The sequence below is a fragment of the Beta vulgaris genome, chromosome 7, assembly GCF_026745355.1.
Source record: "Beta vulgaris subsp. vulgaris cultivar EL10 chromosome 7, EL10.2, whole genome shotgun sequence".
Lineage (NCBI taxonomy): Eukaryota > Viridiplantae > Streptophyta > Magnoliopsida > Caryophyllales > Amaranthaceae > Beta > Beta vulgaris.
This window is the reverse complement of record NC_079208.1, coordinates 6,563,381-6,578,248: the sequence shown is the minus strand read 5'-3', so window position 1 is coordinate 6,578,248 and position 14,868 is coordinate 6,563,381. Positions and strand designations below refer to the sequence as shown.

At 36.0% G+C, this 14,868-nt stretch overlaps 2 protein-coding genes across 2 annotated transcripts; both read right to left on the bottom strand.

Moving 5' to 3' along the window:
- Positions 1 to 260: 260 nt before the first annotated feature.
- On the bottom strand, positions 261 to 1,261 carry LOC125499528 (uncharacterized). The gene is made up of 2 exons (XM_048648445.2): positions 833 to 1,261; positions 261 to 758 (listed from the first exon to the last, which is right to left on the bottom strand). Exons 1-2 carry the CDS (start codon positions 1,178 to 1,180, stop codon positions 303 to 305), a joined length of 804 nt encoding a protein of 267 aa, XP_048504402.1. The 5' UTR covers positions 1,181 to 1,261; the 3' UTR covers positions 261 to 302.
- Positions 1,262 to 8,766: 7,505 nt separating this feature from the next.
- Positions 8,767 to 12,275, bottom strand: LOC104898508 (high affinity nitrate transporter 2.4-like). The gene is made up of 3 exons (XM_048648391.1): positions 11,473 to 12,275; positions 11,234 to 11,349; positions 8,767 to 9,439 (listed from the first exon to the last, which is right to left on the bottom strand). The coding sequence occupies exons 1-3, from the start codon at positions 12,271 to 12,273 to the stop codon at positions 8,767 to 8,769; spliced, it is 1,590 nt and encodes a 529-aa protein (XP_048504348.1). The 5' UTR covers positions 12,274 to 12,275.
- Between the last annotated feature and the right edge of the window lie 2,593 nt (positions 12,276 to 14,868).

Here is a 14,868-nt window from a genome sequence, read left to right as displayed (position 1 = left end):
ATCACGTGGTCCACACTACCAAGGTACCTTACAACGTTGTACACACATACATACATGTATACTTGTGTTCATGAATTAAAACGACATTCATTGCAAACAAACACACCACGACGTAACATTAACACAATTTTTGAACACAACATAACATCGTTTCGAAAACACACAAAAGCAAAATTACTAAAGTGTAGCAAAAGAAACATCACAAAATATAAAGTTTCGGTGACATATCACCTTGAACCAACTACTGCAAAAGTCAAATAACAATTATCGGTGACACAGCACCTTGCAGGAACTAGTGAGAATCAAGCGGCGCCGTCAGTTTCAGCATTGACGCCTGAATCCGCCGTCACCATGACGTCGGCGTTACTCTCGCCCTCAGGGATCAGATCTTCCGGCGTCCCAAAAACTTCCAGGAACTGCTGAATGTCTGCTTCAGGCGTCCACTTTGACGTCTGCCCTTCCAAAAACTGCTTCATCAACCTTGCCTTAGTCTTCCAGGTGTATCGGCTAGCGGCGTCCATCAGCTCTTCACGGAGGCTGGCGATGGTGGCGTCCGTCTCCTCCTTCATCGACGCCAGGCTGATCATGTGGCTAGCATTCTGACCTTTCTCCTTAGCCAACTCCTCGGAGAGCTCTGCCACCTTCTTTTCTGCTGCCGTCAACGACGCCGAGGACCGGTCCAACTTCTCGCGGAGTGTCTTGCACTCCTTCTCTAGAGTGAGGGCAGCAGAACGGAGGGCCAGAGAATGTTGTGACGCCTATACAAATGGTTGACGTCAGTGAAGTACATAACGGAACATTTAAATGACATAACATGTGTTAGTTGGCTTACATGTATTTGCAGGGCCAATCCTTCGTTCGCCACTGTGAGCAAGGGCAAGCTGGCTAGGCGACGCTGGGGTGCGGGAAACGCCAGCTTCTCCGCCGACGGGAAGATTGTCGGGGCGGTGATTTCACAGAAGTTCTTGGGAAGGGAGATAGTAAAAGTTTCCCCTTCTCCAAGAGGCGTTTTCGCAGATTTGGGGGTCTCTGTCGGAGGCGCCGTCCTAGCAATCTTGGGGGCGCCCATGGATGACGGTGTCACAGCGGAAGCAATTGCGGCCTGTTTTCTCTTCCTGGCCCGTTCTAGCATTTCCGCTTCAGAGAGGCCGACGGTAGGGGTCTTTGATCTAGTAGACATGGTGTTTTCTGGAAGACGTCTGGTGGTGTCAGTTTCTCAACAAAAAAAAAAAAAAAAAAAAAACAAAAAAAAAAAAAAAAAGAAAAGAAAAGAAAGAAAAAAAAAAGAAAGAAAAAAAAATGAAGAAAAAATGACGAGACCAGTATGCACGATACATTACCTGACGCCATAGAAGGACTGGTGTTAGTTGTGTGTTCCTCTGTAGATTGGGGCAAGACGTCTCCTTCCGACGACGTCAGTTCAAACTTGTTACGGAATGTTCTTTCCTTGGGCGAGTATTTCTGGAGAAGTTGGTTGATTTTGGCTCTGCTAAGAGGCGAATCTTCGACGGGCAAAGGTAGGATTTCTGCAATCACAGGGGAAATTAGACGACGTCAACAGCATAAACAAGAGAATGTATTCGACGAAGAGAAAATTACCTTCGGAATTCCATCCGTCACGTAAGTATTCAAAGCTCTTCCCCAAAGAATTCTTCTCTACAAAAAAGTATCTTTTCTTCCATCCCCTGTCATTAGCCCCAGAATTTTCTACCAAAGATGGTTTTCCTGGTTTTAAGAAAAAGTATACCTAGACACCTCTACTCTTTTAATGTCATACATGTATAGAAGGTCTTCTAGGGTGAAGTCCACATTCGAGTCTTGGGCCAATTTGTCAATTACATGAACTACACGCCAAACAAGTGGCATGATTTGGCCTGGACTGACTTGCATGACAGTTAAGAGTTGAGTCATGAGAGAGTTAAAGGGAGGGAGTACCCAATCTTGAAGGGTATTCATACAAAACTACCCACCCACTGGGGCAGTCGTCGGGTCGTTGTTCTTCATCGGGAATCCTTGTCATACATTTCTCGGGCATATACGTTTTTCTATTAAAGAAATTACCTCATCTTCAGTAAATTCGCTGGCGATACTTTTTCCCCCAATTACCCCAGTTTCTAAAATAACTACTTCGTCTGAGCTTTCTGCCATTTTTGAAGTTCTTTTTGATTTTCTAATCTTGGGAAGATTTCCTTTGGGGGCCATTTAAAGAAACAAAATTCGGAGGAATTTAGGAAGAAGGAGTTACCTGGTTCTTGGTCTTCAAGAGGTTGAAGAAATCACCTGAGGAAGTAGCCGTTTGAAGAGAAACAAGTTTATAGAAGAGAGAGAAGTAGGTTGGTGGAAAAAGGGGGATGTGAAAGGACAAAGTGGATGATGGGACTCTCTTAAATAGGGAAGTGTGTGGAAGTGGAGAAAGTGGGCGGTTTTTCCCAACGTAATGATTGACGGTTTTCTTACAACTGGGTTTTGGACACGCGTCAATCAGGGGCAATTGTTGGGCCCTCGATTTTCTGGAATAGGCGGGCTTCCCTAAACATTTCGAATTTCTAATTAATGTTGCAGTTGGCGAAGGAAGTGGGGAGACCGAGTCAAGCGACGTTACTTGGCGTCATTTTGGGCGGTTGAGATATATGCGGGATTGTGTTACAGAACCCTCTAAATTGTGGAACAACTCTAAAGCAGCTGGGGAGATATTTTCTTAAGTAGTATATATGCATAATTTGTAACCTAGTTCTGACTTACTTTTTTTACTTTCACTCTATCATCTCTCTCTCTCAAGAAAAATCCACCTGTTATTCTTCTCTCTAAATATTTTGAGTTCCATCATCATTGTAATCAGTTAACTATTGTAACATCTACTTCAGACGTCATATTAGTGGATTGGTGATCAAGAGCATCACCCGCGGTTTTTCCCTTTTGGGTTTTCCGCGTCAACAATTTCTTGCCTCTTTCATTATTTTATTCTTTACGCAATTAATTCTTTTTATCATGTCACTTAATATCAGTATGATGATCTTGTTGTTGGCACCTAAACCTTTTTAGTACTTGGTACAAAATCGGCATAAACAGTATGGTTGGAATCTTCAAAGTAGTGGGTTGTTTAATGTTGTTAGTGGATTATAATACTTCCTAATTTTTAGCTATTAGTTTGTATTCAATTAGATTGAGTATGGCCAAGAATGTGTACTAAATAGTGGGGGAGTTATTCCACAGTAGTTATCACTACTTGCTTTGTTTTAGGAGCTTTTATTTATTGTTCTAATTATTTAAATTGGGGTGTTTACTCTAATTTTCGTGTGAAATAAAAACAGTGTGATTTAATAATAACTTGATTCTCCTCTCTAATCTTTATTATGATTTCAACATGGTATCATGAGTGAAGGGAACAAGCAATACAGTTGGTCTCAAAATTGTTTGTGAGAGACTCTATATTGAAATTCTTTACCATGGCCTGGCAAGTATGGTTTGAGTTTGATGGATTGTATTTTAGCCCATGAGAATAGGATTACATATTCTATGAATAAGAGGGAAAAAATCATTTGGGGTGAAGGAGCAGTCTTCATCAATATGGAAGTCGATGTGGTCAATTTGCATGACTATGTCAAAGAGTATTGATGGAGAGGTGTGCCCCATTGACTGGAAGTTGGTGATAATATACATCAATATTTCTTAAAAGAAAAAATTGTGTAGGTAATGAGATGTGCATCACAAATGATCGAAGAGATGTAATTCGTAAAAGTTGAGAAGAGAGTTCTAAAGTTAAGTGTGTCTGGTTAATTAAAAGTGTCGAGTTCAAGTCCATCGCAATATGGAAGTCAAGTGTCTAACAAGAAAGTGAAATTAAATTAATGACTTTGAAGGAAGGGGTGTGTTGGAGTCCTTCAAAGTACTGGGTTGTTTAGTGTTGTTAGTGGGTTATTATGCTTCCTAACTTTTGGTTATTAGTTGGTATTCAATTAGATTGAATTTGGTCAAGAATGTGTGCTAGATGGTGAGAGAGTTATCCAACGATTGTTAGCATTAGTGGCTGTGTTTTAAGAGCTTTTAGTTATTATTTAGTTTATTTAAACGGGTATATTTACTCTTATTTTAGTGTATAAAAACAGTAAGTTTTGATAACTTCATTCCCCTCTTTCATGTCTTTTATAATTTCAACAAGTATTGCCAAGTCTTAAGCATAAAGTAATAGAAGTAAAAAGTGAACAAACTAAAACTGAAATCAATGTTGTAAATCTAAAAGTCTGCAAAATTAGTTTGTATGTCAGCTTTTCTGCTCTTATATGGAGTATCACATTATATAGCCTTACAAAACCCAAACTCTCGTACTCCTATCATGCTATGTGAATAAATCGTTGATAGGCATACACTACTATGGATATCCCAAAAAATTTCTCCAAAAACATTTTCAATTAAAAAGTGAACCAAAGTGTCATTTGCCGTCAGCTTACTTACACAACCATGTTACAAGTGGGCCACATTTGGAAGTAAATTAAATTCCTTCAACCCACGCACTTACTTATAGATTGGCTCTGTTTAGGGAGGTATTTTAGGTGCCTAAAATGATAAGTTTTTAAAACTTTTAGGTGCTAAAATAAATTAGGTGTGTTTGGGAAATACCTAAAATAAAATTTCAGTTCCTAAAATGACTGATTTTGACAAGGTAAAAAATATAATGTTTGAAAATCAGGTACCTAAAATCAGGTACCTAAAATCTTGGAATATAACTTAAATTACGAATATTACGGCTCACACCAAAATTCTCTCCATTCTCTCTCGTCTTCTCTACAGCGGATTATTGGCTTCAATCTTGTACTGCGTTGCTTCTCAATTTCTGCATCAGGTATCATCCAATTCATCTCCTTGGAATATTTATATGAATTTTGTTGCAATTTTATGCAAATCTCGCTGTTTTTCTCTGGTTTTCTTTTGAATGATTTTGGTTTATTTTCTCTTGTAATTCATGTATTTGATGTAAAGAGGAGAAAAAATTCAATTGAAATTTGGAGGAGTAGCGACGAACCTTGGTGAGGGTGAAATTAGGGAAAATAAGCTTAGGAGAGAGTTAGATACACAAGTAGCGGGTAGCTATGGGTGAAATTAGCAAATAATATTTCTCTTCTAGAGTTTCTGTATAGGATTATATGGATATTAAGTTTTTCATTGTTAAAAATTATATTATTTTTTTCCTTCCAGAAACTCTAGAAGAGAAAGTGTATTATGAAGTAGGAGTGTAGTGTAGGTAGCCGACGTCGAATCAGGTAGGGGGAAAGATCTCTGAGTTTTATTTGCCAGCTAATTGAATTAATCTAGGACAATTCACGCATTCCTCTTGACTTCCAATGTATATAAGCATTATGCATATAATACAATGTTTTGTGGTTTGTGAATTGTGATGCTTGTAACCTGGGAACTTTACATGCAATTGTCTTTACTTTGGAAGATTTGAATTTTTATTTTTGGTTCTTAGTTTTTTTTTTATATAGATGACACCAACAAATGATAAAAAAGAGGGGAATTTCATATGGACAGATGATGACATGATAACTTTTTGTGACATTTTGATCGCCTCAACGGATGAAAAAGTAAAAGGACGTGCAATAAAGTGGGTATTAGTTCAGGATGAGTTTGAGAAAAGAACTAAACGGAAATGTCCAATAAAAAGTATGAAGAATAAGTATGATTGGATGAGGAGAGATTGGCAGCTTTGGAAATTCTTAAAAACAGGAGAAACTGGGCTTGGGTGGGACCCTACTACAGGAAAGATCAAAGCTTCAATTGAATGGTGGGAAAAGAAAATTATGGTGAGTATCATATTACTACATCATATTAATTTTTTGAATAAATTTATTTTGTATAAGTTAAATTTATAATACTACCTTTGCATTTTGTAGGAGAAACCTGAAGTAAAAAAGTTCCGAAATAAAGGAATAGCTCCCGAGATAGAAGATTTATGGAATAGGTTGTATCAAGATGGATATGCTACTGGTGAACATGTTGTGTCAACAAGTATTGACCCGTCGAGTATGATTGTGGTTAATGTAGAAGATGAAAGAAGTGGTCAGGATAATGATGAGGGTGTTAATGAAAATGATAAGAGCACTAAGGATGGTATTTACCCTGAATATTATCCTGACTTAGATAATGTGGATAGTCAAGGGCCAAATTTTTATAGCAATTTACTAAAAGATGTCTCATCCCAAGTACCTAGTTTTTCTGTTAGTGGTGATTGGGGTAGCAAGCATCTGATTTAGGTGTTAGTGGTAGTTCCAACACTCACATTCCAAATGCTGATTGTCAGGATACTACTGCAGGAAGTGAGCCCTCCAACCTAAAGGGTAGAAATGGTACTAGATGCTCTAAGCAACCTCAAAAATGTGGTACAAGAACTACAAAACCCATACCAATGAAACGTAAGGGAAGACAATCTAGTGGATTGGCTATGTTATCTAGTCACATTAACACTATGGTAAACACTTGTAGTCGAGCATTGGAATTAATGGAGTCAGATGCTGATCATCTTGGTAGTGTAAAAGCACAACGCACTTATAATGATACTAGTATTGCTACAGCAATGACTATTATTAATGACATGTGTGCTTCTGAATGTGGCCTTATAAAAAATAGTGAGTTATGGTGTTGTTTAGTTCGTTTGATCGAGGACGGTGCGAGAAGAGAAATTTTCATAAAAATGGATGACGATGAATCAAGGATGACTTGGTTGGGTTACATGCATACTCAAGGCATATGAATGGTTTTCTGTTAGACTCATTTAGTTGCTTTATGTTTTAGTTTCATTTCGAGATTAATAAATTAATGTAGTCAATATGACTGGTAGTTTGTATTAAATGTTTTTTTTATTAGCGAATGTGAATGACAAAAATTGAATTATGTTTTTGTGTGTTAAAAAATTATATTTAAGTTTGATTAAATTTTTGCAGTTTTATTATTATATGGTTACTAGGTATACACGATGGACATTGAAAGGAGAAAGAAGAAACGACAAAAATTATTTTGGGTGCTCATGACATGTAATACATGTGCTATAGCAACATATTTTTGTAAGTATATCTACAAAGAACCATGCATGACTTCCAACCAAACAGGAGAAGACTGGATGAATGACGTTTTAAACGGACATTACATACGATGCATCAATGCTTTTAGGATGGAGTCAAGTGTGTTTAGACAATTATGTGAAGAACTACATCTTACATATGGACTGGAACCGAGTAAGAAAATGACTGTTGTTGAAAAAGTCGGTATATTTATCTACACTCTTGCATTGGGTATATCTAATAGAGAGGTAGCAGAACGATTTCAACGTTCTGGTGAGACTATTATAGAGCATTTCATGAAGTTCTAGAAGCAATTAGTGGCCGAAGTAGGGCTTATATGGGTCTTGCACGTGATATAATAAAACCAAAGGATAGAAGCTTTTCAGATATACCATCCCAAATTGAACATGACTCAAGATACATGCCATATTTTAAGGTATGACTTCATAAACTCATATTGAGATTTTATAATTATACAATGTAATTAAATATTGGCATAATATTACACCCTTTATCATAGTCACTTAAGCTTATTTATCTTTCATTATTTCTAAATATAATAGGATGCTATTGGGTGCATTGATGGCACTCATATTGATGCATGCATTCCTGAAGAAGAGCAACTGCGTTATAGAGGAAGGAAAGGGATCCCTACTTTCAATGTCATGGCTACATGTGATTTTGATATGTGTTTCACTTTCATTTCTGTTGGATGGGAAGGATCTGCTCATGACACTCGTATTTTTCTTCATGCACTTCACACACCAGAATTAAACTTTCCAAAACCACCTGAAGGTATATAGGATTTTTTTTTATTATAATTATTACTTGAAGTTATATATTTTTAAACCCATTGTTTTATTAATCTATTACAGGTAAGTATTATTTGGTTGATAAGGGATATCCAGATAGAAAAGGTTATTTGGTACCATATCCAAAGACAAGGTATCATAAGGATGAATATCAACATGAGCCACCAACTAATGAAAAAGAAGCTTTCAACCGCTCTCATTCTTCCCTTGAAGTTGTATCGAGAGATCATTTGGAGTTTTGAAAAAAAGATGGAAAATATTACGGCAAATGCCACAGTTCAGTATCAATACTCAAATTGATGTCATAATGGCCACCTTTGCCTTACACAACTACATACGAAAAAGTTCAACAAATGACCTTATGTTTAGTATGCTCGACAATAATCCGGATTATATGCCAAATGAAGAAATCCCGGACGTTGCTGATTACAGAAGTAGCGAAACATCAAGAGAGACTTCTAAAGAGATGGATTTGGTTCGTGACGGTATTGCTAATCAAATATGGAGTAGAAAATAATCGTTATTATATTTTACAAGTATCGTATTTTTTTTGTATTATGACATTTCTACGCATAATATGATAGTATAAATTTAGAGAAATGTGTTGCATAATTGCTTATGGAGAATTAGCAAATATTTTTTGTTCAAGTGAGTTACGATTTTTAATATTTATATTGTTTTTTATTATTCAATTACATTGAAATAAATTAGTGTTGATATATATATATATATAATAAAAGAATTAGAAAATCTAAATAATGAATCAACTTATGCAACTAGTTCTGCCAAACAGTTAAACTAATCAGCTACCTTATCAGTTTCAGTTGTACCTTATCAGTTTCAGCTACCTTATCAGTTTCAGCTACATTTCAGGTAGTATTGCCAAACAGAGCCATTATCTAAACATGATCAGGGGTAGTATTGGGTGGTGTAGGAGAAGAATTATTCTCACTCCTTTTTCCTCTCTCTGACCTACTGTTCTCAGCAAACATGATACTATTCGAATGCATACCCTTGTGCATTTCGGCTTCTGACCACTCCGATGAGTAATAATGCTCTTCATTGGACTTCATTGGATCGCTTGACGGTGGAAGGAACATGCCTCCCCATTGAGGAAATTGCACCAATGCAACAGGGAGAGTGCAAGCAATGGCCATGACACCCATATACACAAGCCCTTGCTCGGTCGTATACCTCGAGGTTGAGAAGAAGATCAATTGAGTGATCATAGAACCTAAGTTCCCACCTGCACCTGTGAGACCTGAGATGATCCCTAGGGAGCGACGTGAGATGAAGGGAACTATTCCATAGGTCGCACCACAAGCGGCTTGGGCTCCAATTGAGAAAAGAACCATGGCTACAACCGCGACTGGAACGGTGTTAGCAAGGCCTAGCCACACACAAAAGACACCACCCAGCGTCTGAAAGAACCATAAGATCCATAGCCTCCCCCTCATACCAAATAAACGAGCACTCCAATCTGAGGCAAACCCGCCAAATGGCCTTGAGGCTAGGTTCGCCATGCCGAATCCCGTTGCAATGAACCCCGCAGTGTGGAGTTTAAGATTGAACCTATGATCATAGGAGATAAAATATCTATTAGATACTAATAGCATAAAATTGGGGGTTAATTGGGTCACGTCACACATGTGAGTTAGTGCCTGAAAATGGATATTAATGGTCAAACTCCGACAAAAAGTTCACATGGCATATAAGATTCATAAAACGTGGTTTTGCGCCAAGTTTTTTTTTGGAATTATCTCAAATGACCATAACTTTTAAGCCTTTTTTTCCGAATGATCCATAAGTTCTTTTACGTTTGTCGCTAGTAACCCTGAACTTGTAAAACATCATTAGATTGGATGTAATGACTTACGGTGTTGACTATTTTTTTAAAAACAACTTACGAAGTAAAACATTTCGGTGATAAGGTTTTTCTTATGATTGGTCAACTGTTATAATTTACCTTTTTAAAATTGTGGTTTCTCTTAAACAATTCCTTTTCTAAAAGTTGGTTTTTAAGAGATTACCCTATAAAAAATTAATTCCAACATTTCATTTGAATGTTTTACTTGTTGTTTATGCACGGTTGTACGCTTATTTTTTACTAACCCGTTTATTCTAAAATACAGTAAGACTGATCAAAGCTAGTGGAACTAGCGGGATCATAATTAATAGGGGGTGTAAGTGGATTGGATTGTATTGAGATTTGCCAAATCCAAATCTAGTTTAAAGTTTTTTGGTTTCGAGAAATTCAGTCCAAGTCCAATATCCAAACTTTTTTTTTGTCCAGCCTGGTCTAGTCCAAAAACTTCTTTTGAGTCCGTATCTAGTCCATGCAAGTCCGATTATAATATAGTTTATTAGATTTTTCCCCAATTTAGCTTCACAGTGTTTTCAAGTGATTGTTATTAAAATTTGAAAAAATTATATGCATTACATCTATTCCACAAAGTAAGTTATATACTCATCCTATTTAAAGTTTAATAAGATGCAAATTGCAAAATACAAAAGGTTTAAAAAGGTTAAAATAACTTTTGCATATTTAGTTTTCAGTTCTCACTTTGGATATTTGTAGGGTAACTTAAACTTCTAGTGCCAAGTAAAGAATTTAGAACAGGAATGTTAAGAAGTCTAAAATTTCAACAATATGTTAATGAATTTTTCTAAATATATATTATATGTATACGTATATATATTATATGTATATGTATATATATTTTAGGCTAAAATATTATTTGGACTGAATTAGGACTTATATGTTATTGATTTTTTAAATATAAATTATATGTATTTGTATATATATATATATATATATATATATAATTATATATTATATATATATATATATATATATATTACTACCTCAGTTTCATATTAATAGTTACACTTTCACTTTTGACACTATTCACAAATTTCCCTTTGACTATCATTTGTGAGTTATGGTTAAGAGAAAATATAGTCATGTGGGGTCTTGTTTGATTCGTCTTGATATGTAGTTTTAGAATATCGACTTTTTATATCTTTTACAAATACAAAGTTAGAGATATAAAGGCTCAAAGTAGTGCATCGGCATGCGTGAAAAGTGTAAGTGTAACTATTAATATGAAACGGAGGTGGTATATGCTAAAATATTTATTTGGACCGGATTTTAATTATTGGACTCTAAAAGAGTAAGTCCAAATCCAATTTGAAAATATTTAGACTCCAAAAATTAAATTCGAGTCCAGTTCAAATATTTTTCAGTCCAGCCCAATCTGACAAGTTTGGATTGGAGAAGTTTGGAGTCCAGTCCCTTGGATCCCTAAACATAAGTAGAAAGTTAGATAACGTAGAGTGAAGGGTATAATTCTGCATTACAAGTACCTGTCAAAGAAGTACTGAGCAATAATGTTGTTGGTTGTTAACTGAACACCCATGGAGTAGCCATACACCATGACAAAGATCCATGTCCTGTAGTTGGTGATTGCATACCAACATACCTGCGTAGGATATATGGCACATTTCATTTGTAAGATTTACTAATTTTGACACTATAAATTAATGTGCATGAACATGCAATATACATGTAATAATTGTTGGTGAAGATGATTGAGACTAGTTACCTTAGAAAACTTGTCTTTGGAAACATCACCCTTGTTTTGGAGCTCACTAAGATTGCCATCCGGCAAGTCCTGCCCAAAAGTAAGAATAAGTATACCCATGATGAGCTGAAGACATCCAGGAATGAAGAACGCAAGTCTCCACGCCATGAAGGGGGTGGTGCCGCCCACTCGTTGGATGATCTCGAACATCACAGGCATGAGTAGTTGGGTAGCGCCACCACCCATGTCACCCCATCCAGACGTAATACCACTAACCGAACCGATGATCCGACTATTAAACATGGTACTCACCCAATATTGGCATGACACAAAGGTGGCTAAAGAGAATCCTATCAAGAACCTGACTGTAGTGTACCCTATAGCAGACTGAACCATAGACATTCCGAATACAGCGGGAGCTGTTAACATGAGAATAAAGGCGCACCCGTAGCGCGGTCCGACGAGGTCACACACCGCGCCCATGGCTAGTCTTGAGAATATACTCCCAGACACTGAGGCAACCCCAGCACTGCCAATGTCTATTTGGGTGAGGTCCAGGTTGTCCCGAATGATTGGGAGTAATGGGGCCGCGGCAAATGTTGAGACAACGCATGTAAAGAAGGAGAACCAAGCTAAATGGAAAGCTCGCATGTGGGGTTTGGCTAGGGAGGAAATTTTGAACACTTTGGCCTTATGCTCGGAGTCCACCGGGAGCGCGAACTTGGCCGTTGTATCGGTTGGCACCTCGGGGGATGCCACCGAGAATGCATGTGTCCGCTCCCTCCCAGTAACTCCGTGCATTGATGTCCCTAGTTCGCCCATTGTATTTTAATATGCTTATGAAAATAAGAAGAAAGTATACTTGATAGGAAATTAAGAATTAAATCGCAACAATTCTGTAAGAAAGAAAGCTTTTGACTTTCAGAAGTTAGATGTTGCAAGCTGAAAAAAACATAAGAATGCTTTTTATTCCCTTAGTGTACTAAAGGGTTGCACTTGGAAGTACTGTGGAATTATACGGAATGGTGGATTTATAGGGTAGGAATGAAGTTACTTTTATTTGTCATGTGCGAATATTCTTTAACTACATTATCATTAATTAACATCTTTATTTGATTAATACTAGTTGATAAATTTTTAGGGTAGGAATGAAGTTACTTTAACTTCTCATGTGCAACGATTCTTACCTACTTCATCGCGCTTTTTTTTTTGGAGGTAAGGTGCCGTACTAATCGATCACCACAATTGTCTTTTCACACTAATTTCTTAGAGAAAGGCTACCTACATATATATACTATATTTGTTTCATGTTACTGCTTATAATTATCAGAAAACATAAATGATAGATGATAAAACGTTGAATAGGTCCATCATTTTTTGATTTTAATGTGAAGGTAGATATAATAGATGTTAGACCTTGTTTTTCTAGACTTTTTTCCAAATAGGTAGAGTTGAGTTTTAATGAGTTAAATTCAGTTCAATTGAGCTCCATAACAATAGTGTGTTTACTTTAATCTAATTTAGTTGACTTCAACACACTCCCAATAAATTATGTATGTTTACTTTAGTTCAGCTTATTCGTGTTGTGACAGAAGCATTTAACGAACGAACAAAATTAGAAGAATTAACACAAAGATTTAACGTGGTTCACTAATAAGATGCTAGCTACGTCCGCCACACAGTCAGAAGAACTGAGTTTATTAGTTTTTTTTTGAGAGAGTACAATTTACATAATAATAAAGGCAGAATTTAATTATAGAGTTTATATAATACCTTTCTAATTAACCTTAACAGAATGGGTCTAAATAAGATCCATGTACTTGGTTAATTCTAGCGCCAGATAATACAGGCATATAATGCCAATGTCTTAGTTGGATGCTTGCAAAGTAGGAAATTTAAAATAATAGTGGGTCATGTTTGAGTTATAGAGTGTAAAAGCAATGTGAAACAAATCAAAATGAAAAGTGTAAAACGTAATCTGAGACGACTCAAAAAGTAGTAGTTAAATTTCTGAACGTGAAGCACAGAAAAATGTAAAATCCATCACGTACATTTACAAAATGTTCCACCGACCATATTCCGAAATTAAAATATAACGATTAGTTTGAAGTTGTTATCTTATTCATGGCATTGCCAGCTGTTGTGACTCTAAGTCAATGTTATTTTGATGATGATAAACACTTTGTACTATAACACGTATGTATGTAACATTAATCTAAGAAAGCTATCGAGATTGGATATTCATTAAAGTTCAAGAACTTGAAGATATGGAAGCTTAGGTCTAGTTATATTCTTAGTCATGTTTATGGAATGTAATTAACTTATTGAAAGTTTGTGCTAAATTAGAAATATGAAATTAGGATCATTAACTATTTTCTTGAGTTAAGAAAATAGGTAATTATATTAATTTCATGTTTCTATATAAAGAGGGAGTTTCTAATTTCGAAAATAATTTTTGAAAGGAAAATATTTTTATTAAGATTTTCAGATAAAGATCTTTGTAAAAAATGATTTTAATGAAAACGTTTCTTTAAAAATATTTTCGAAAAAAAAAAGTGTTTAAAAAAAAAATCTGATTTTTAAGAAAAAAGATTTTGATAAAGATTTTTGAAAAAAGATAAAGAAGAGTTTTAAGAAAAATTGATTTTAAAGAAAACGATTTTGATAAAGATTTTTGGATAAAAATTGATTTAAAATCTGATTAATAGTTGGCATAAGATAACAGCCTTGCATAAGGTTTCTTAACAACGCGATTGTAATGATCCTCTATTTGCTTGAATAAGAAGCACGCTTTGAGGAATCATTCTTTCTGTAATTCTCACATTATAGAAAATAGCAATATTTAGGGTAAGTGTTGGGGAGCACTACTAGATTTAGTAGTGGGGGAACCATATTGTATCAAGAGTTTGGTATTTTAAGATTCAAAGAATAAAATAATAGTTGGTGTGGAAGTATATCTCAGAGGTGAGATTGAACCATGTTAAATTCATGTGTCTTGATACAATTTAGTTCGAGCAAAAACATCAATCGGAGAGTTTACGAGTGAATAACACAGTGTAAGGCACTATGTCATAGGAGTGTTTTTGCGAAAATCGATTAGATTTTGTCACTCAATTTGACCCCCTCCCCCCTTTCTTGAGTTTCACCTTGTACTCCAACAAATGGTATTAGAGCAGGCTACGAAAGGCTCATCCCTAGAGAATAGAAGTCATGAACATGCAAGATTACTCTCGAGATAGACACACAAAGTGTCTGATTTTCAACGGAAAAGACTACGGATGAGGGAAGACTAGGATGAGGATCTACATCCAAGGATCGGACTACGAATGCTGGAAAGTCATAAGAAAAGGACCGATCCTTATCCAGATCAAAGATGCTAAAGGAGAGATGGTTGCCAAAGATGAAGATGAGCTGGAA

Coding starts and splice junctions, on each gene's coding strand:
- LOC125499528 (XM_048648445.2), bottom strand. CDS start 1,180: ATGTCTACTAGATCAAAGACCCCTACCGTCGGCCTCTCTGAAGCGGAA. Junction 759..832: donor GATTGGCCCTGCAAATACAT/GTAAGCCAACTA, acceptor CCATTTGTATAG/GCGTCACAACATTCTCTGGC.
- LOC104898508 (XM_048648391.1), bottom strand. CDS start 12,273: ATGGGCGAACTAGGGACATCAATGCACGGAGTTACTGGGAGGGAGCGG. Junction 11,350..11,472: donor CCAAAGACAAGTTTTCTAAG/GTAACTAGTCTC, acceptor TATCCTACGCAG/GTATGTTGGTATGCAATCAC. Junction 9,440..11,233: donor GCTCAGTACTTCTTTGACAG/GTACTTGTAATG, acceptor CTATGATCATAG/GTTCAATCTTAAACTCCACA.